General features: G+C 37.8%; 1 protein-coding gene across 5 annotated transcripts in view; it reads left to right on the top strand.

The window, feature by feature from the left end:
- TMEM19 (transmembrane protein 19) overlaps nt 1–23,196 on the top strand; it is a 29,190-nt gene extending 5,994 nt beyond the window's left edge. Inside the window, exons 1-10 of one of the 5 annotated variants that reach the window (XM_064419513.1) lie at nt 3,346–3,517; nt 3,876–4,006; nt 7,709–7,790; nt 9,310–9,354; nt 12,354–12,504; nt 15,188–15,301; nt 16,739–16,876; nt 17,177–17,431; nt 18,501–18,710; nt 21,516–23,196. In XM_064419513.1, coding sequence (XP_064275583.1) covers nt 12,375–12,504; nt 15,188–15,301; nt 16,739–16,876; nt 17,177–17,431; nt 18,501–18,710; nt 21,516–21,679 — 1,011 coding nt within the window. In that variant the 5' untranslated portion in view covers nt 3,346–3,517; nt 3,876–4,006; nt 7,709–7,790; nt 9,310–9,354; nt 12,354–12,374 and the 3' untranslated portion in view covers nt 21,680–23,196. Of the gene's footprint in view, nt 1–3,345; nt 3,518–3,875; nt 4,007–7,708; nt 7,791–9,309; nt 9,355–12,031; nt 12,120–12,179; nt 12,505–15,187; nt 15,302–16,738; nt 16,877–17,176; nt 17,432–18,500; nt 18,711–21,515 lie in introns of those variants that run through there. The other 4 variants (XM_064419512.1, XM_064419511.1, XM_064419510.1 and 1 more) reach the window with 4 other exon arrangements.
- Nucleotides 23,197–23,351: the final 155 nt, after the last annotated feature.

Here is a 23,351-nt window from a genome sequence, read left to right on the forward strand (position 1 = left end):
ATGAGGACTCAAGATGTAACTGGCACTCCTGGCACAGCCAGGCAATGTTTTCATCTCCTAGGGCTGAATCCTGCAAAACGGCTCTAAAGAGAAGCAAATGGTGACTGCTGTTTAGAAAGGCTGATGAGAGCATTTACAGGAATGTGTCAGCCAGAAAGACCCACTGTCCTCGCTGATTGATCAATTAAGGCCATTTCTTGTTTGGTATCATCATAAGGAAAACCATGAATGTCATATTTTACTATTGCTAAGAGCAGGCAGTACTAATGCTTGCCGAAGAGCTTCAGCATAGCAGCAAGGCACTTGTGTAGGAGTGCAAGGGGATGTTAAGAAGTTGAATTGCTTTAAAGTTATCCACAACTGTGCATAGCCCCAAATATCAGGAATCAGTGTAACGCAGATGGCTAAGGAAAGCCAATGGCTCTTGTGCAAGTACAGAAGTGCTAATCAGGACAGCAGTTTGTACTGGAGAGCAATAATAAGTTTCCACTTCTTTGGTGGAAGTACAGACATCACATCCTGGAGCTGCATCAGAGGGCTGGAGCACCTCTCCCATGAAGATAGGCTGAGAGAGTTGTGGCAGTTCAGACTGGAGAAGAGAAGGTACAGGGACACCTTTTAGCACCTTCTAGTACCTAAAGGGGCTGACAAGAGAGTGGAGAGGGTTTTTACAAGGGTGTGTAATGATAGGAAAAGGGGAAATGGCTTTATTACAAAAAGAGAGTAGATTCAGATGTGATACTAGGAAGAAATTCTTTACTATGAGACACTGGAACAGGTTGCCTAGGGAATTCATGGATGCTCCATGCCTGGAAGTGTTCAAGGCCAGGTTGGAAGGGGCTCTGGGCAACCTGATCTAGTGGAAAGTGTCTCTGGTTGGTTGGAAGTAGATGGTCTTTAAAGTTGCTTCCAATGCAAGCCAATCTATGACTCTTGAATGGCCTGTGGAGCCACAGAGAGCCGTCTAAAAGAGGATTATGTCTGGCTTCTCTAGGAGAAAATCTCTGGTGTCATGGAAGGATGCTAAGTGTTCTATGACAGCAGGGCATCATGGCAATCTCCACAGGCAGGGCCACGATGTAATGGTACAGGGTTAAGGACAGAATATCAAAGAGTCCTGGCTGTTGACAGGAGTTTTTGGTGGAAAATGTGTCTGTACTAGTTGGAAATATGCAGAGTTTTCTCTTAAAAACGGGCTGCAACAGGGTGGGGAGCAGCAACAGTTAGGGGATATCCTTGATACCAGAGTATCAAGGTGGGGTTTTTTTAAAATTAAAAAAACAGCTGCAATGACTTTTCATTATTTCTTTTGTGTAGGTTTTATTTAATTTTTTTTCCATTCAATGTCTTTTCATATTAGCTGAAAAAGACATCCCATTGGACTGTGCCACCAGGTTGCCTGATTATTTATACCGTTAAACATTCCAACAAGAGAGCCAGACTTAAAAAAATGAATGGCTTATAAAAGTGATATTACGAAAAAGGAGTATGCATATTACTTCTCAGTCAGTAGCTGTGAAGTGTTGGGACTCCAGGCCTGGAGAATTAAACTGATAGATAAAGAGGTGTGATGTGACCCTCAGTGCCAGGACAATTTCTCAACTTTTCTTGCAGCACAGCACTGCTATTTTAACATTTAATCTGAACTATGAATATGTAGGAAAACGAAAGAATTTTAAATGTTTTGTCCAGCTCCAAACAACTTTTCTTTACACTGTTTTCAGGAAAGCTCAGGAACCTTAAATTGGCAAGGAAACAAGTTGAAGGGGTTGGTAGTCACAAAAGCACAGAGGGTTGATATTTGACTTTGCCTGTTCTGCTAAATTGCTGAACTTAGATTCAATCCTTCAAGACCAGCTGGTGCTTAGGACTAGCCCACTCTCTAGGGACTTCCTGGAATCATCTCCTCAGAGCAGTCCAAATGGATCTGGAGAGTAGCCTTATAGTTACACAGTGTCAATTACTGAGAGGTCAGTGCTTCAGCTGCATGTGGCTGCTATTTTTTTTTCTCATTTAACAATATAAATATATAATCAAAATCTTCTCTCTTAGTTGATGCAGAAAGGAAAGTTTCTTGGCTGGTTGTTTCAATTCCCCTGATGTAAAGTGACTTCAGAGGGGCAATACAATGCAGAAATCTCCTTGTGTTATTTAGTAGGAAGAGAGTGACATCAATAGGCTCAAATTGACTGTGTATATGCAAATGTCCTAAGTCAATTCTTGAACATCATGCCATGAGCCATTTCTGCAAAAGTTTCAGTACCTTATGTCAGCCGGCAGCTACTAGTGCCCTGATTATTGTACAGAAATTTTTTAATTACTAGTTATATTTTCATGTGAGCCTTTCCTAGTAAAACTGTAAGATCAGTTTTCAGGGGAAAAAAAAAGAAAAGAAAACAAATTCAAAAGCTCTCTGTGTGGCAGTTCTGACTCTGGAAGAGTTCTTGAGTTTCTCATTTTCACAGTCTTTGACAAATGTTCTTTTGGGTTTGAATCTTTAGGGGAAGGGGAAAAAAAACAGCTCCAGCATTCCTAAGGCTGACACCTAAATCAGTGTCTGACATAAGAGAAATTAAACATATAAGATGAATTCCAGATAGTTGGACATATTTACATGTGGAAGTCTCAAATAATTAACATAAAAGCAGTCTGGTAAAGTCTCAAGACAAAAGTCTGCAAAATACATTTTTTAAAAGTCATGAGCCATTCTACTAAAATAATTATGGGTGTTAAAAATGTTCACTTTTTATTTATTTATTGAGATTTCTTCTGAGAAGATCTTGTTTGAATCCTAGTCATTCTCATTTCTGCATCCGTATTATCAAATGTCCATGTCATCAGGAAAAAATAAATTACTTGCAAGACTTGGCAGCTGGGAGATAACCTCCTGTTATTATAGTGATGTCCTAGAGTTCACAGAACTGAAGAATTTAATATCTTGAAAGGCAGAGCACCAAGTTTTGTTTATGTTTGTGATGAGAAAGGCATAAATAAGACATAAATGCAGATTCCTTTCACAGATGACGAAGGTGCTTCCAAACACACCCCCCGCCCCCAGCTTGTCAAAACTTTTTTACAGAGATTAAAACTTTAGTGCTACCTTAGAGTGTTGTGAACAGTGACAGGATATTCTGGGACTTCAATACCGATTTCTGACACTGGGTGGATCTCTGAAGTCAGCAGAATAAGAAAATAAATCTTTAATTGGCACTTTTGGCATGAGAAGAGTGGCTTGGGCTCCGCCCTGTTTGTTCATGTCTTGACATCTCCATTTTTAATCTGCTTCAGAACGGAATGGTTTCCTGTGGCATCATTTTACTGTAGTTGACTGAAAGAATAGGAATAATTTATCACAGTAAAGCAGCAGAATAGGCAGTGCAATATTCTTTCTGATGAGAAACTTCAGTTGCTGAAAACACTGGGAATCTGCAGCTCTTTTCATAGGACTTAAACGCATCTTACTTTTGAAATACTTTTCCTGCACCAGCTCTGCTGAATCTGGACCGAAGAGAAAAAGGTAAGGGATATTTCTGCTTATCTTTTGAATACATGTTGTTATAGCCACCTCTTTATGGTAACTTTCCGTTCTTATTCTGTAGTTTTAGTTTTCCAGGATATTTTCACATTTCATACTAAATTATCCAGTTTCTAAACTGAAAAAGTCTTCAGTTCCATAGCAGTGTTTGAAGTTGGACATGTGGGTATTTGCCCTGGGATAACCAGGACCAAAATTCTGTACTGCCAAAGTCAAAATATTGCATTTGCATTACTTTAATTTAATTATTAATATTAATTATTTCAATTTTAAAAATATTCAATTATAAAAACTCTTTGTTACAAAGTAGATTTCCTAAAATCCAGTTTATTGTTCACAGAGTACTTGCGGCTTTTGTCTATCTGCAAAATACAGCTAACCTGTAGTGCACTTGGCAATTATCCTCCAATATTTATCTCTCCGAGGAAGTAATAATTATCTGGTTTTACAAAAAACTGAACATTTGCCCAGGTAAGACACCATATATTGTTTTTCAGATACAAGCTTATAAATACAAATTTACAATCTGCAGTAAATCTAAGAATTATGAGTTTTAATTTATATTATAAACTTCATAATTTCTGCAGTGTAAGTAAGAAAAATAATTCTCTTCAAAAATATAAGACACCACTGCTGTCCACAGTTGTTTTTAATAGCCTACTACTAAAGTGTAGGGTCTTCTGTGGCACAAGACCAAACCAGTACAAGATTTCTACATTGTAATAAATGAGGCAGGTCCCATTATGCTGTGGATTTGAATTTGCATTCAACCCACAGCTGAATATTTCCCTCATGAACTTTCCTTATAGTTGTTATATCAGTAGTTGAAGAATGATTTTATAATTTATCTTATTACAGGATCCAGAGACTCTGCTTAGGGCTCAAGGCAACTTTTACAAATATTCAATAAAATGTTTCACTGTGTATAAAAAAATGGCAGATCATCTGGTTTTATGTTGTTGTTGAGTTTTTCATGTGATCTAGAACAAGGTGTTGACCAGTATTACTTCTCTTCCTTAAACTTTACCCATTTGTTAAGTGTTTTTAACTTCTTATGATTAACTGCTATAGAAACATAAAGTACTTGTTGCTAATTCAGAGACACAATATCCTCAGTATTTAAGCTGTGTCTTTGTAGCTGATGCTTGTGCCTCTCATCTGCATATAACACCCAGCCATAATGTACCATTAATAGTGCCTTTATTCAGTTTAAATAATAATATTAATTTTGATACTTCACTTTCAACTATTCCATGCTTTTAGTAACATAAAAAGATTAAGTAAATTTGAAGGTGATTTAAGAGGCATTTTACATACCTTAGTGGATTGTATATAATGGATTATAAATGTAAACTAAGAAATATAACTGCAGAAAAGAGGTATAGCAAACTATTTTTCTACACTTCCATAGTCAGAACTGAAATAAGTAGATATGCAGTAACCTCTGCTGTGCCTTCAATCTTAATCAACTGAAACAGACATAAATGAGGACTACATTCAATAGTGGATGAATTGAAGAGATGGTTACTGTGTTTCTCCTATCAGAACTACCAGGAGCCCATCAGTATTCATCATATGGTTTCATTCATCCATTTGATGGATGAATGGTTTTGTTTATTTTTTATTTTTTGTTTGTTATAGAGGTTTTGGTTTTTTTTTTGTGGTATTTTTTTGGGGGGGGCATTTTTTTTTGTTGTTGGAAAGCTTCTAAAGTCAGCATAGAATGCAAACAAAACTCTTGTAATACACACATCCCCTAGGAAATCCTTTAGTCTGGTGGTTGGAACAGTCAGTTTAAAATAGTAAATCAAATTTCCATCTTTGTTCTGCTTAGTTTTGGCAAGTCAAGACTAGTAAGTATTGGTCTTCTACATGCTCAGTGATTTTCAGTTGATATAGCTGTCATGTCTGCAGTCAGACATCTCTTTATCAGCTCATTATATTCAATCTTGACAAGAAGAAGACATAAAAAAAAATAAAAATGCTTGGCAAGCTTGTAAGAATCCAGGCCTGGTCACTAACAACCTGGAAGCAATATTTTTTTATAAAGATGTTATTCTCTATGTAGATATAGCTTTGGTTGACCCCCTCACCTCCCAGTATCTCTTAAAAATTATTTTAAGCACAATGAAAGTTCGTCATCTTAAATCTTTAGCAGTATTTACTGGTACTGTCTGCTAAAGAACCTAAATGTACATATGACAGAATTTTTGAGCCAAAGATCTGTCCTGGTTTAGGCTGGGATACAGTTAATTTCTACTTGGTAGCTGGTGCATTGCTGTGTTTTGGATTTGGTATGAGAATAATGTTGATAACACCCTGGTGTTTTGGTTGTTGCTAAGCTGTGTTTATCCAAGGACTTTCTTGGTCTCATGCTCTGACAGTGAGGTGGTACACAAGCCAAAAAAAACCCAAAACAAAAACCAAAACTAAAAACCACAACCCCCCCCCCCCAACCCAAAAAAGAAAGAAAGAAACAAACAAACAAAAAAAACCAAACAAACAAAAAAAAATGAAAAAACACAACTAAAAACTCCTACCTACCAAAACAAAAACAAAACCGAAACAAACAAACGAAAACCCCACCAAAAAAAAAACAATGACAACAAGAAAACCCAAAACAACTGTGAGGGAGCACAGCGTGAACAGTTTACCTGAACTGACAAAAGGGATATTCCACACTATAGACCATCCTGCCCTGTTACATAAACTGAGGGAGTTACCTGTAAGGGGGGCTAACTGGGGTGCAGGGATGGTGTCTGGCATCAGTCAGCAGATGGTGAGCAATTGCTTTGTTCGTCAGTTGTTTTTCCTTTTTGCTGTCATTATTGTTACTTTTTTTTATTATTTCAATAATTAAACTGTTCTTATCTCAACCTACAAGTTTTGCTTTTGATTCTTCTCCCCATTCCACCAGGATGGGGAGGAAGTAAGTGAATGACTGTGAGGTTCTTAGTTGCCAACTAAGACTTGTTGGGTTTAAACTTAACTTGTTGGGTTAAGACCCTAAAATATAACTATAACCAGTGTGGGAAAATATATATGTGCATAGTTCCAACACTGCTTCTCAGTCTGCCTAAACAAGTTAAACTGCTGATTTGAATCATTATGTTTAACAAGTTACACCTACTTGCTGTGGCAGCTGTGAAGGACATGAGTTTCCACAGGATAAAAATGCATGTAACTTAATGATTCTGAATCATTAAAAAGTTATCTCAATCTGAAATCCAGCCAATCCTGCTCCCTAAATGGCTATAATTCTGCATAGACTATGCTCTACATCATACAGCAGAGATGCAGCTCCGATGCCAGTCAGTGGTACTCTACCCTTGGAGAAACCACTCTCCTCTCCTGAAGTCCAGGGCAGTGAGCTTGCTGTGCACCTTCCTCCCTGCCCTAAGTACCTTGAAAGCCACCACTCCATGGTCACTCACAGCCAAAGCTGCCCTTGAGCATCACGTGCTGCAGCAGCCCCTCCTTGTTGGTGAGAACAAGGCCCAGAAAAGAACCTCTCCTTGTTGGCTTCTGTATCACTTGGAGAAGGAAGTTATCATCAACACACTTTAGGAACCTCCTGTATTGCTTATGGCCTGCAGTGTTGTCCTTCCAATAGATATGGTTGAAGTGTCTTGGGAAGGTGAGGGCTTGTGAATGAGAGGGTGCTCCTATCTGTTGCTGAAGAGATGCATCCTTCTGTATGACTTCATTCGAGCACCAGTCACAGAAGCCATCCCTCCATGTCTCCATGGTTCCAGTAAGAGTGTTGCCCTGCAGGCATGTGCACATCTCTAACTCCAGTTGTTTATTCCCCATGCTGTGTGTGTTTGCATAGAGGTTGGGAACCCCAATGAAACCAACCCACTGGCTGCAGCAGCTGGAATTCCTTTGTGCTGCTCTTCAGGTGTTCTCCTGCTAAACTACGGCTGCCTTAAATCAGAAGAAAAACTTTCCAAACAATATTAGAACAGACAGAATCATGAGCAGTCTTTTAATGAAAGCTTTTCTCTATGTGCACACGCAGCATCAAATTTTCATAGTTTTTATAAGTTTAATTAGTATATCTAGCTAGTACATCCAATGGGAGACTGGTTGCCCTGGTAACCCACCCTTGGACCTGCCCCACTAGAGCCCCTCTGAGAGGTTCTTAGCCCTGTATCTTGTTTTGTCTCCCAGGTGCTGGTGCAAAATAAACTGTTCTTGTTGGAAATCCTTTTCCTTGAAAATAAGACCAGACAGTATTTCAAGAAGGTGACAGGTGAGAAAGGGTAACTACTGTTCTAAAGAGCAAGAAAATGCTCGAAACTATACAGCTGTATATTAAAATCTACAAAGTTACAAATTTATAAAGAAGCTAAAAATCTTTAGGCATCACTATGATCCTCCTCCGGTTCTGGGCATCTCTTGTGGGTTGCTGGCATCAAACCAGTGGGACTGGGATGGAAGGAGGTTCTCCTCCTCTGTCAACTTTAGTTAAAAGCCTCTTCACCATCTTGGCAAGTCTATGACTGAGGATGGTCATTCCTTGTGCATAGTCCTTTTAGATCTTTAGCTGCCCTGCTTACTGTTACCCTTCCCTGTTACTGAATTACCCACTGCTGAAATGTATTTTTTTTCATTAACATATTTTGGCACTCTAGTTTAATTCTTTAACTTCCTCCTCTGTAAAAGGAAATTTACTAGAGATATCACAATCTTGAACACATGCTACTTTCAATATGTGGGTTCTTTCCTGAATTAGTTGATAAAGTAGAAAATCACAGCATAAACACATAGTAAAAAGCTGGATCATTTGTAATAAATGACCCAGAAAAGGACAATTAGGCTACTATTAATAAATTTAATTGATGTCTTTGTCCTTGGATAAATTCATCTAACATAAAGCAAAAGCCTGTCAACACATATTTAATAAATTTAATACTTAAAGCTTCATTCTAGGTTCTGTTCTTTTTTGGTAAGCAATTTGGATATTTATTCTTCATTTGCTGCTTTATAGTCCACAGTCCAAATCCTGGTATGAATAGTTTTGCTATAGTGTTTAGCACTGACATTTTTAACTGCCTCAAAAATGTTAGGAATTCATCTGTATAGCAACTCCTTCGGTATGAAAATTACTGTTTGCAATTTGATTGGTATTTTCACAGGTGACTACTAATTATGAATGCTCTACTTCAGATGAATATTTATCTGCAGTATAACTTTTCCCCTTCTGTTTTCTGTAGCTATCTAAATACACTATCAGCATAAAATTTTACAGTCTTACTATGTTGTCTTTTCTAAGAGTGAATATTGTTCAAGGCCTTTGTGAACAGCTATACTTAATACAATGTTAACAATTTTTTACAGATTTTTAATTTCATGCATTGAACAGTATTTTGTCTTCAATCAGTTTTTGGTTATTGAGAAAACAAGATTAACAAAGGAGAATAAAAGATGTTTAAATTTGTATTTAACTTTCAAGCTATATTACTCATAATGCATTCTATCAAGCATAAGTGTGAATAATGTTTTAAGCAGTGAAGACAAATAGAAAGTTCTATGTCAGAGATACAAAAAAATAAGTCAGAAAGTCTACTTCTAAAATCGTCATAAAAGTTTGTAAATGTTGTGCTGTATTATGGCAAATCTACTAAATACCTAGGAAAAGAGTGAGTATAAAAGTTATTAGCATGCTGTGTACAGTAACATTTTATTATCTTCTTTCTGTTGCACTGCTTTTAATAATCTCACATTCCTGCCTCTTATTACATCATACTTTTTTTTTTTTTTTCTCCTAGAGACTGCACTGGCAGTGCTTTGCATCCTATACATTTAGGTAAAAGGTAAGAAGAAACTCTTCTTCTACATATTGGGTAGCTTATAATTCCTTTTTTTTAAATTTAAACTTCTTGTGTTTTTCTTATTCCACATATGAATTTGGATGGAAAAGTGTGAGGAAAAGCTTTCAGGTCTATTTGTTATAAGCAACTGTTTCTTGCTGGTTTTTTTAAATTCTCAAGCTTATCACTACTATTAGGTGTGAATAAGGAATGGGGGGAAGGTTATTTAAAGTTTTAAAAGTTTTTTAAAAACCTAGCTTTTACTAATTAAAAGTGGTGTTGGTGTTGTTGTTATTATGATCATTATTACAGGACCTAGTTTTAAAAAAGGGCAACATCTAGAATAGAGTAGTTTAAACACAATATATGGGGCAATTACAGAGCTGTTGTAGACTTTCAAAACTGTAGCTACTTCTTTCAGCTTCCAAATGTAGAAAGAAGTCTAATTTTGCATGCCTTTCTTTCTTGTTTTCTAATCTACTTGCAACATTTAATGTGTACCAAGCTACTGCAGGAAAATTTGTTGGCAATCAGAAACACTGGAAGAGGGATGTATGAAGCCACATTTAACAAAAGACTCAGAGCTGCAAAAGGAGTCAAAGCCAACATTATTCATGCACTGCTTGTTAGACATTTCCTGACCAGAACCACCTTTCTAACACCAGCACTGGAGAGCTGTGGTCCCTTTTGCTGTTCTTGCTCAGGTAAACTGCAGCAGCAGCACCTTTGGCTTTAAGCCAAGGACCAGGTCTGTAGATAAACCAGGGCAATAGTCTGGTATGTCCCTAAATCAGTGCCAAGTGCTACTTCACATGGGTATGGGATCTGTGAAGGGAGCTGAAGAGTCCTTTAGAGCTCCACAAACCTGCCCCCTCTTCACACCAGCTTGTGTGTTACCATTAATCACAGTCCCACAGTTTTACAGAATCACACCTAACAGCCAGGGCTCTAGGATTCCTGCAGGAACATTTGTTTCTCCACCAGAAATTCCAGTATCAGTCTGTTACAGTTAAGAAAACAAAAAGTAAGCAATAAATTAAATAAAACAATTTATTACAGTTAAGGATTTATTTCAATGAGTATGTTTATGGGAGTTCATTGTACCAGAACAAGCAGCTGCTTGTTCAGCTACCAGTTTAAGTAGGGTTGATCTTGTTCTGGTTGAAAATCTCAACTAGTCAGATTTTTGCAGAAGAACCTAAGCAATGTCCTGTCAGTGCTATACCTGAAAGGTGTGCTGTTCTTACAAAGCAGCCCAGTTACTGAGTCTCTGATTGTTAGATCTCAAATTCAGACCTCAGATGGATGTTTAATGAAAATTTGGGAGGTAAGAAGGAAGACTAGATATATCAAAAATAGTACTCCTACTTTAGTATTAATGTTTCAGGTATCTCTACTTGAGATAAATTTTGGATGTTACTGGTATTTGTTCCTAATAGATATAGCAGAAAGCAAGAGAAAGCCTTCTCTAAGGCACCTGATCCAAGTTTTGTCTTTAATTGCCTGGAGAAAATACATTGTAAACACACAAGTATTAACTTTGTCCTCTGGAATAGGCCTACTTTCTTCAGCTATAACCAGGTAGCTGTAAATCTTAAAGGAGTAAGTTTCTTAGCTTAGACAGCGTCTGAAGAAGCAACTCTGAGTCATAACTATTTCTTTCACAACAACATGAAAATGTGTCCAAGTTTATGAGATAAAAGAATCATGTTCTTCTGAGAGAAAAAGAACACGTGGACTGTGTTCACACTTTGATAGAAACCTACTCCAGATGCTAAATGGAAAATAAGAGAATATACCTCAAAAATAAATGGGTTCCACAAGCCAGAATTATTCCCAAATTCAGTAAGGAAATTATCATCTCCTAAATCAAGATTGTTCACTTGAATTTTCTAGCTTTAAAACTACTTCTCTTGTGTATCAAAGACCTTTTACTGTCCTTTTTTGTATTACCCTGCCTCTTGATGAATACTTAAATAAATGTTCTGTTCTGCTGCTGCTGCTGCTGAAGCCCATAAGAAAAAAGCACATGGTGTTCATGAGGTGACTTATCTGTACCACTTGAAGGTTTTGGTCTAGGTTCCACGGAACAAATGCTGAATACTTAAATGCTTCTTCAGCACTTCAGCACTTCAGTCTCCTGGGATGACTGAAGTATTATTTATTTCATTTATTTCTCGTTTATTTTGAGGCTGCTGCCTCAAAACAATGGGTTTTTGGGAAGTTGTGAAGTTTCACCTCTTTGTTGACAAAGCCTCTAATGCGCACTGTGGAGGAATGGGAGCTGTGTCCCGTAGCTAATGCCAGCTTATTTACAACTCGAATGTTTTGGGAGTCATCCTGACGTGCCCCAAGAAAAGCCACCAGGCAGGTTTGGCATGTTTTCATCCCAAGTCAACTTTAGGAAACCTTTCAAGTCTCTTTCTTCTGCTGTTAATGAACTTCGAAGTGCTCCAACAAGTTTCAAACCTCATCCAGGCGCTCATTGGTCTCACTAATTATCCACAGACTTCATGCCTTTCACAGGCGTGTCGTTCCTGGTTTTATTTCGCAAACTGGATCTCCGCTGGCAGCATCTGTCGAGGGGGCGCGACCCCATCCCCGCCCAGGGCGCTGACTGCTCCTCACGGCCCGGCCCGGCCCAGCCGCAGCCGCAGCGCCCCCTCGCTGCGGCGCAGGCGCGGGCGGGCGCGCGCGGCTGCCGGCGGAGCATGCGCGGGGAGGCCGCGGGGCGGGCTGGTGGCGGCGCCCGCCGCCGCGGGGAGCAGGTGGGTGCCGGGCCGGGCGGTGCGAGCGCCTCCGGCCGCGCAGCGAGCCCGGGGTGCGCCCGCCGCGGGGGCCGCAGCAGCCTCAGCATGAGCGCCTCGGTGCCTCCCGGCAGCGCCCCGGGGGCGGTGCGGGCCGGGCCCGGCCGCAGTTCCGGCCGGGCGGGAGGAGAAAGAGGAGGAGAAGGGGATGGTGGCGGTGTCGCTGATGCCCTGCGCCTTGTGTTTTCCCCTCAGGTGTTGTCCTTCTTGATTCCCATGTCCTATTACCAGGAGGATTTCTTCAGAGAATACCTCAAGATGATGGCGAATATGGTCATCCTGAACTTGCTCATTTGTATTTCGCTGGTGTTCTGGATCGTGTCCATGACTGCAAGTACGTACTACGGTGAGTCCAAAGGCCGGGGAGAGGCTGGCACGGCACGGCCACGGGCGAACCCTGCCCTCCGGGCCCTCTGGGCAGGAGACAGAAATGGGGTGTGCACAGCCCCGTCCTCCGTCTGTAGAGCTGATAGCCTCACCTCTTACAGTAGGCGGTAGTGGTTTAGGAGATGCTGACAGCCGCTTACTTGCAGCTCTGCCCAGGGATCACGTACTGTTTAAAATGTTGGTGTCCTTTGTGATTTGTTTCTCCAAAGAAAAGCAAATAAAAATTAAGTGAAAAGAAAGACTAAGCTGACAGAGGTCTTTCTGTGTCAGGGGAAGTATGTGACAGCATGGAAGGAGTGTGCCAGCTTTCAGGACTGCTTTAGGAATCAGCAACATCTGCAACGTGCGGGATAGGTCATGCAGGAGGACTTCCTTAGTTGAGGACAGAGAAATGGGAAATGGTATAAGAAGATAGGGATGTATGCATGGAGTGGCTGGCCTGAGGTGTGTACTGTCAGCTCAGCGTTCTGTTTGGGCAGCTCAGGCTGGCTGTGACTTAGTTGTGTGCAGGAACACAAGTCCTCTCTAGTCTTTCTTTCTAGGACCATTCTTACAGCAGTGTGCAAAAGCAGCTGATGCTGCCTGCAGTATGAGTTTATGCTTAGAAGAATTCATTTACCTGTTTTTCCAAGACAGGTAAAGACTTATCATTCAGACCCCAGCCAGTTTGACACTGGAAGAGCTCCAGTGTCATTGCAGTATTGCTGAAAGTGCCTAGGGATAGAGTATGAACATCTTCAACTGCCTAGTAACACCCTGGGTCCAGAAGAATCTATAATAAATACCCCACCAGTACAAGGTGACTTTTGTAGAGGCAGTTGTATGTCTCTGCTTAGTGTTTTTCAGTGATTTAGGATGGGTTAGTTCTGGTACAGCATTAAATCTGTGTTGTCTGCATACTTCTGGTTTGGCTTGTAGTGAGATGCCGGACGTGTAGAAGGTAGGCAGAAGCAGGCTTCACAACCAGCTTTTATTTGTGCCATTTGTAGCTACCTAAGTGGGATTTAAACATGTAACTTCATTTATGTGTGTCTGCTTTTCTACACAAAAAGGTATAGCTTTTCTGACAATTAGAATATTCTAGTCCCTGTTCTCTTATGTGAGTGGAATATAGCATGGAGAGACCTGGTACCAGCTAAATCAGGATAGGGCCTGATAGAAAGGAGAAGACTGTGGACAAATCCTCTTTTTTGTAAGGAATGGTTATGGAACAAGAAGTTCATTTGCCTGAGACTGTGGAAAGACCTTGGCTTTTCAAGGAGGTGAATGAAACATACAGTAGTTAATGGGCTTTAAATGGTTCCGCCCATAAAAGTGGTGAAATTCACAGTCTGTAATTTTATTAATGTACAGTTTATAATCATTCTTAAGCTCCAAACAGTGGGCCAGATGTTAGTGAAGCCAGAATGTCAAAGAAAACATAATTATTATAGATCCTACCAAGGATTACTACTAAGAATTACTTAGTAGTAATTTAGTACAAATACTTTCCTACAAACAAATCCAAAAAGTTTAGTTTGAAAATGACCTTGAAGACATGAAAATTGTATTTGTTAACCAAACAAAAGGAACCCCTTTGTGTTCCAATACTGCTTACACTCAAGTTTGCACCAAGAGCTGCCTTGGTTTGTGATAAGCAATACCAGGCTACAGCACTGGAGGGCTCTTCATCCACATCTGCTGCTTGTCTTCTGAATTTCTGACTCAGCCCTGGGTTGCAAGACCCCCCTTGCCCACCTACTATGGCTTTGGGGCTTTTCAGTACACAGAAGAACTTTCTTTTCTTGTGAATCTTTACATCACAATGAGTGATTTACTGTGTCCTGCTTTGCAGCAGAGAGCCAGTGTTTGTGCAGAGGTTGGGGTCCTGATGACAGAAAAGTTCTTGTTGAAAACCATCATGTTTATCTTTCCAGCAAGACAAGCTTCTGTGTCTCTGTGAAATCTTTCTTTTACGAGATTGAGACTTACTTGAATGCAAGATTTGTGATATCTTGTATTTGTCTAGGAGATATAATAACTTTTCAAGATTAATTTTTTTTTTAATTTCAAAACCTATATTAACTATTGGCTTTAGCTTTTAGAAGTTTGTGTGTTTTTCAGACTGAAACTGTCACTTCAAATCTTGCCAAGAAAGTCATCAGCTCAAAGTATATTTTGAAGAGCCTTACATCAAGAGCCTTACATCAAGCCTTACATCATCTTTCAGAAGAACTGAAAGGGCTGATGTTTCATAAAGTGGTCACACTACTTTCACCTAGCAGACTGTCTTGCTTGGCTTTTTTTGGTAGTGGAGTTTTGTCACAGTAAATTCAGATGTTGGTTTTTGAAGTTCATAAATCCCTTTTAGAATGGAAAATATCACCATATTTATTTCTTGTCACATTTTGTTATTTTTTGGTAATTAATTTCAGTTCATTAACTATATTTTCTTTTGATAGCTGAATGTAAAAATTGAGTAGATAATTGCAGATTCATTGTTCTTCTGTCCATATGAATATCTTTCTTCTGAAGGATAAAAAGTTTTAATCTCTATTAAGATCTATTAAAATGTAAGTATATATCAGGAAATAATGACTTTTCAGACTTGAAGACATAAAGGCTTTATAAAGATCATGTGACCCTGTTATTTGATTTACCAGGTACTTTACGACCCATTTCTCCATGGCGCTGGCTTTTCTCAGTCTTGGTTCCACTAATTATTGCTACACAGGGTTTTAAGAAGAAGAGTCTTGATCACAGTGGTGCTTTGGGAGGTATGTTTTTTCTGAGACTTAAGCTAAACATTTGGTAAAGTAAAGGTCGTTTTTATTGTTTTCAGTTTAAGACTTTACCTAGTTCTGTTATAATAAAGTGTAAATGTAAGCATGCATACCCCAGATTCATACTGGAATTTTTTTTCTCATGCCTGTTTAAACAGTCAAGTTAACCCTGTGCTACTGTTCATAACTGATTTGACTAATACTATTATGGTTATATAAACCTGGAAGATTCTTTTAAACTTCAGTACAGTATGCAGTTAAATCACATGGTTTGGTTTAGCATGTAGAAGGATTCACAGAGAAACAAACAAATGGCAGAGGTAGTGGTAAAGAAAGACCCTAAACTGATCATGTCAGCAGCCATCCTGCTTGGAGGGAAATCAGTTCTCCTTTCTGTATGGTTCCCCTTTCTGTAACAGAAGCAGTTCTAGGCATTTTTTGGCCTGGCAAAAATAAGAAAATTAAATCTGTATTTCACTAAGAACAAATGACTATTTCTGAAAAGTTTTTCTAGACCACATGATGAAAAGCCCAGTGTAGTGTACAATAGTGTTTATTGAAATCTGATGCAATGTTTCAGGGTGAGGTGATTCAACCTTGTCTTGTGACAATTGTCTAAATTGATGTTCAGTGGAGTAAAACAGGGCCTCAAATCCTTCCTTCCCTTGTCACCCATTTTGCAAATCTTCTGTCTGTGAGAGTTAAGGGAAGCATTTTCTACACTGACAAAAATGTTTCTGACTTTTATGTTCCGACCTCTTAACAGCTCTGCTAGCCAATTTCTACTGGCATTTGCTCTTAAATGTAACCATTTTTCTTTCAGTCCTTTAGAATTGTAATCTCATGGTGAGAGGTGAACTTAGGCCTCCCCTGTGAAAGGGGACATAAAAATGAATTGCATCAAGGAGATCAAATACTTAAAAAAATTACAGAAATAAAGAGGTGGAATAAAAATCAGAAACTACAAAAAGGAAAGAAAGAAAAGAATAGAGAAGTAGCATCTGCTAAGTTATGGAGGAGGGTTTTGCATGTTAGCTTAAAGACCTTGGATGTGGGATTTGATATCTAAACTAATGATAAACTTGCTGATAGAGGCACAGCCACAGGTATATATCTGCTCCTCATAAAAATAATAATATTCTTCAGACAGAGTACTTGAATTTCAATTATATATTCTTTGGATTCTGGAGGGTTTATTGCTTCTCATTTAATTTTGTACAGTATGACTGATTTGTGGTAAAAAGTCTTAAAAATCTCATGCTTCAGTTACAATAAAATTAGGAATTCTCAGTAGAATCTCTTACTGCATGATTGTCTTAGGTTTACCAGGAAGATACTCTTCATATTCAGAAAATTCAGAATACTTAATTGCTTTGCAAAACAACCATTGTTACATGAAGGAACTTCATATACTTCTTTTTTTCTTCATAGGACTAGTGGTTGGATTTATCCTTACAGTCGCAAATTACAGTTTCTTCTCTTCTTTGTTTGTATTTTTTGTTACTTCTTCAAAACTTACTAAGTGGAGAAAAGATATAAAGAAGCAAATAGATTCAGAATACAAAGAAGGTAAGCCAAAATACTTTAATTCTTTTCGATCACTTGTGGAGAATAAATACTGCATGTTTCTTGTTCCCTTCAAAGGGTCAGATGAGATGTAGCGTCTAGAATAGGGAGCTCTGTTGAGACTCCCCTTGACCCTCTCCCTGTGAATATTAGCAAGCCACTTTGCTTCTGTTCTGTTAAAGAAATTGCCATAAAGTTTCTGTTTTGAATGCGTGTCTTTTTAAATTTGACTTTATATGTGTTATTTTGCTTTTGCCTCATGCTGTTTCCTGAAATTACTAAAATTCAGTTTCTATACTTCAGGTGGCCAGAGGAATTGGGTTCAGGTAGTCTGTAATGGTGGTGTTCCTACTGAGCTGGCTCTCTTATATATGATAGAAAATGGACCGGGTGAAATTCCTATTGACTTTTCAAAGGAGTACACAGCATCATGGATGTGCTTATCCCTTTTGGGAGCTTTGGCATGCTCTGCTGGTGATACATGGGCTTCAGAGATTGGTAGTGTTATGAGTAAAGGCAAACCAAGATTGATAACAACCTGGGAACAGGTTCCAGTAGGTAAGGTGTTACCTCTTCTACATGTTCTTAATATTTTGTTAATCTGTTTTGAATTATGCATCCGTCTTGAAAAGTTCCAGGAAAGACATAGAAAAACAAATATCAGAAATCTGGGATTTGAAAAGGTTACCAGGAATGCATTCTCTGATATGGAATATGGTCAACTGTGTTTCTTCTGCATCTTGTTGATGAGATGCACAAGCATAGCATAGCAACCATGGAGCTAAAATAGCTAAAATCATTCTGAATGCTGTCACTTCGAGTCTCTGGCAATAGTAAAAGAGTTTATACTGCTAATATGAAGAATACAAGTTATCAACTGATATTTTTCAGGCATTATTTTAGTCAGTAGAATACATATATATTCCATAGAGATAGTACAGAAAATTCATTTCATAAACAAATCACTCATTTCCTTTAATATCCTACCAAGGGTGAATGAAATGAACTTTCTGTCTGTCAAATGTTGTCTCCATGGTGGATGTCGTTGCTGCTTTAAAGCAATATGCCTTTTTTGAGTCTTGCTGACAAATTGATCAGAGGTACAGATCTTGTTGGATAGGAGTTAAATGCATGGGATTTTTTTTCTTTATATACATTCTTCAGATTTTTATTCAATGACCTATCAAACATTTCTGTCTATGGATTTGGTTATTTTATTTTTAAATGTGTTGGTGAAATGTATCTTAGTATACTACTTCTGAAAGAGGGCATTGCTTTAATGTGCACATCTCAAGGTCTGTTAATCTTGAGCAAATCTCTTCTTTTATTCCCCACCTAGACCAGACAAATACCAGGTGATGTTGAGAGGTGTGTGCTGTCTAGTTTTATTTAATTTAATGCTGGTGAATATTTCTAGAGGACTAGCCCTAGAGACAGGAAAGGAGAAATAACGGTAATGGTACAGCTTAAGCTGCTCAACAGCATAATGGGAATTGTAAAAAGCTGCAGTAGATGTAAGGAAAGAAGTTCACTATGGAGCTTTAGTTCGAATTTCATGTAAAACATTTCAATTAATACAAGTCTTTTAAAACCAGTTTGTAAATCGGCTACATTTTATTTGGTTTAGGTACTAATGGAGCAGTTAGTTTAGTGGGCCTGATCTCAAGTTTGCTTGGAGGCATGACAGTAGGTATAGCCTACTTTATAACTCAGCTCATTTTTGTGACTGATCTGGAAATATCTGCTCCACAATGGCCCATTATAGTGTTTGCTGCAGCAGCTGGCCTACTGGGATCAATTGTCGATTCGTATTTGGGAGCTACGATGCAATACAGTGGTAAGAGTCTTCTTTTTTTCTTTGGTTTTTTCCCCCTTTCTCCCAATGTAACCTAAAATTTGACATGTACTTCAAGAAGGGCTGAGGATATGATTTTTAAATGGAAAGATTACAGAAATAGCAGCATAAAGCTCAAAGGGAGCAAATGGACATCATAATGAAAAGGAGAGAGGGTGGTTGGCCCTTTTCCACATTTTGATTTGTTTATTGCAGCTTATTGGAATGTTGATGACTGAAAGAGACAGAGATACCCAACAACTTACCTTGGAAGAAGCAGTTGCTGCCCTCTCCTTTTCTATATATCTAATTATAGTAACGTTTTATAAGAAAAAATCTTAGTTTAATATTATCCTTTTACTGGGATTAAGTTGTCACTGCAGAAACTCTATTCCTAATTTTGAAGTCTCAGCAATAGGCTCAAATGTAATAATTAAGTAAGAAAAAGTGAATAGTAGTTTATCTTCTGGTTTTTTCACTGCTTCTTGTAGAAGCTCTATAATACAGAACACTGTTGCCTATGAGTTAAGCTTATCACAAACTAGCAGTGACTTTAAATAAAGACAATATGCATTTAAAAAAAATTGTTGACTGGCTGGTTCTAAATTATTTCAGTGTTTACTCATTGCCTTGAAGGATCATTGCCTGTGAATAAACACTACAGACAACCTTTAGGCTAAGCTGTAAACTTGTCCTATGTTTCAAAATTGTTTAGAAACCATATCTGACACTGTTGTGTTTACCAGCTTGTTTACAGAGAGAATTTAAGTTTCCATTGTTGGTATACTTATTAATTGGAGGTCAAGGTGTGAATGTGCAGATTCACCCTGAACTGCCTCAGATATACAAGTCCTTTAGGTCTGCCATTACAGTGAGATCTACAAACTGTTGTTGATGCTCTGGATTTGGCTATACAGCATTTTTTATGCTCTGTTCTTTGTAATTCCATTAAAGTTTGAAATGCAATGGAGTGTTTAACTGTTTGATGAATTTTTAGGTATTTCTGTCCTGAGCAAGAAACGCTTAAGCACTCAGATAATGTTTCGAGCTCCTAATGAGGCAGATGCATTAAGAGAATGGAGTAAACCTAGCTAATGCATGCCTGCATTTATCAGTATCTATTTCTTTTTCATTTAATGTAATTTTTTCCATGCTCAGCAACTTACCTTTTTAGCTGCAGCAGGAACAGCATGCAAGTTACACAGTTTCTTTTACAAATTCAGAAGCATTCCTGGAGAATGTATACTACGTTGTGCACATACATGCTGTGGTATATATGTGATGTCATACAGGCAAAACTGTGCTGCTCATTTGTGTCTCTCCTTCAGCCCACTTTTTTGCTCCCTTTTTAGTGTGGACTCAGAAGGAATACTATAGTTTCTGCAGCATCTTGAAAAACAATAAATATGGCAGTGGGAATAAAGCATTGTCTCTTTTTTTTAAAACAGTATGCTGCTAATCCTTTCTGTCAATGTTTTTCCTTTTGGTGATATCCCTAGATGTGGTGTATCTCATAGTCTGTGATACCCACTGTTTCTGAAAGAAAATGCACCCCTGACTGCACAGTTATTAATTAAAACTTTGAATAGCTGTGCAGAATAAGATTCAAATTTGCCCATGTTGTCAGTCTATACCTATTCTGTAAATAACAAAGATAACAAAAGAACTGTTACTTTACCTACTTGTACAAGATTGGAATATACACTTTATGTACAATTGAGGCATCTTTTTAGAAAAAATTAGTTCCAGTTTTTCCTCAAAGAAAGTACAACTCTAAAACATAGCAAGTGTTGAGGGGTAGACTATTAGACTTTGAAGTTTGATTTTTCTGTAGCTCTTCTGCATTATTTAAGGCCAGGTTTAAATGTATGTTTCAAAACAGTATTACCAACTATATACCTGCCAGGGAGGTTTGTAGTGGGTTTTTTTTTAAGTTTTGTCTGAGGTGCAAAATTTTTTTTCCATTAAAGTAGCAGCTTTCTTTGAAGTTTCCAGGTTGTGAGTGTTGAAAGTAAAATGTAAGAAGAAGAAAAATTAATACAAAATATACTGATTTCATGTGGAATGTTCCCACCTTAAAAGTGTGCATGTGCACATACCCAGTTACACTTCACTACAGTGTGAGTTAAGATCAGGCATTCTAGATTGGTGTGCTTTTATCAGCATACAGAATGGTGCAGCTGGAGAAAACACAGGATAATGGTATCTGTAGTAATAGCTAATGAAGTAATATTAAAGTATTGATAATTCAGAGGCAGAGCAAGAAATTACCTAAGTACTACAGAAAAAACTCTAGCTGCTGGTAGTATAAAATTACTACGTAAATAGAATTTATAAATTCAGCCTTTGTTAGGAGCTTGTTTTCTGTCGGATTAAGTAATAATGTTCTTTCCATAATTTTCCTTTTAAAACAAATATGTCTTCTTGCCAGAAAACATGTTGCTAATAAGTTGTTTTTGTTCAAAACAGCATCCTTTGCTTTAGAGTGACTTGGAACAGCTTTTTCCTCTTCTAATTTAGTTTATTTCATTCCTTTCTTTGCTGTAAAACTACATAAAGAGAGAAGATTTGACAGAAGTGTAACTTCTCAAAAGAAATAACTTCTAATGTAAAATATTGCATTTATACCCCATTCTTTGAAGGTACCAAATTAAACTAACTGTAATTTAGCTTAGTCTGATGATGTCTTCTTACAGAGCTATAACACTGTTACAGTAAAATAAATTTAGGAAGGTATATATACTTGGTTACTAAGTTTCTCTTCATCTTGGTTGGCTTTGTAAAATTAAGTTTTTACCTTTTTTCCAGGTTTTGACCAGACAATTGGCATGGTTGTTAACCACCAAACGAAAGACTCCAAGCACATATCTGGAAAACCTATATTAGACAACAACACCGTAAATCTTTTTTCTTCTGTCATCATTGCTCTGGTGCTTCCAGGCACAGCATGGTTTTTCTGGCCAAGGGGTTGAAATAGTTTGAGGTTTTCTGCATGCGAATCATTTATGTTCAGTCTTGCTCAGAGACTCCAAAGAGTTCCAGTTGAACTCTCTTTAAGAGATGGATCTGAAACATTCAGAGAGCCGAAGAACTTTCCATCTCAACTTGTTAAGGCTGTAAGCCTCATGTGACAATCAGCGTCTCTCAGGAAGGTGCTTTGTCATTAATGCTCTTGCTGCTCCTCAGGTGGATGTAGGTCATTGCCAAGTGAGGTGAAGCACTTGATTCATTTGTCCTCCATTTATGGAGCTGAAGTGTTGGTGTCTATTCTTTCCAGTTCCCAGCATCTGGAAAGGCACAAAGCTGGAAATAGAAGTCTAGTGCACATCAATCAGTGTGATGGAGCCTTGTGGCTATTACCCAAGTTAGACACAAAATACACTGCAGCTTTATATAGATAGGCAATGGTAACATTGGTGAAGTGGGTGAATTCTGGTATTTCTCATTATCTACAGTTTGTAAGGTCTTTTGGAAGTATTTGGGCAGGGAAGAAAGAATTCAACCTTACTGCCTATTCTCTATCCTGATACTATCTCCACTTCCCTGAGAATAGGTTTGATAAAAATGATCCATACATAACACTGGAAACAAAAATCTAAATTTAAAGTAGAAAGTTTAAGCTGTTCCAGTAAGAATAATATTTTTTTCTGTGCTTTTTTGACATCTTTATTTCAAAAGTAATGATATTTATGAAGATTTGTCAGTACTGTGGTACTTATCAAATACTTTAAAATTAAAGATGACAGTTGTGGATTCACAGTCATCTCTTTAGAAAGATAATGTTTTTTTCTATAAATATAGAATTGTTCCTTTGTGTTTGGCATTCTAACCAAACTATACTCCTTGATTATTTCTCAGCAGTGGAAATGTTTCCCATTTTGTTTGGGCCTTCTATTTAGAGATTATGGCCTCGGCCAAAGAAGCTACAGATGTTATCCTTGTTGCAAATGAGGGAAGTCACACATATAAACCATTTAAAAATAGAAATTTAATTTTTGATGCCCAGTGTTAGGTAATTCTGTCTTCTGTCATTCATTTATAAAAGTTGTGGAAGTAATGTAGCCAGTACAGATTGTATTTAAATTTAAGAGATACCTTTTAACTTATGAAAAGCTTTTCCTTTTTTGTTAGAGATAGATGAATATTTTGTATGGAACATCTGGGGTTTTTTACAAGTGTCTTGTGTATATTGCCTGTCTTAATTCAATTTACTTTTTTTATTTTGTCACCTTTTATGGGAATATTAAAAAACTTTAACACTTTCCATACTGAGTTTACTCTTTAGAAATCTAGTCTATACAGACCTGGTATTCATCACTGGAACTACTTCACTGTATTACCTATTAGAAAGATGAGATCTCAAAGTAGTAAAAGCTTTTTGAAAAGAACAAATTGTATAGCTGCTCTGTTTCTGTTCCTGTGGAAGGGCACAAAATTATGGAAGTAATATATGCACTTAAAATGTAACAATAAAGACTTTGGAATTTTATGCACTGTTTGGACTTATGCTGCTTCTAAATAAACACTGTATTAGTTGTCTTCTATGATATTATTAATACTGTTGTGGTTTCTAGGATTGAGCAAGTAAAATTTTTGTAAGATACTTTTTTTTTTTGCAGATAAATGCCTTATTCTTATATTCTT

The sequence above is a fragment of the Passer domesticus genome, chromosome 5 (genome assembly GCF_036417665.1).
Source record: "Passer domesticus isolate bPasDom1 chromosome 5, bPasDom1.hap1, whole genome shotgun sequence".
Lineage (NCBI taxonomy): Eukaryota > Metazoa > Chordata > Aves > Passeriformes > Passeridae > Passer > Passer domesticus.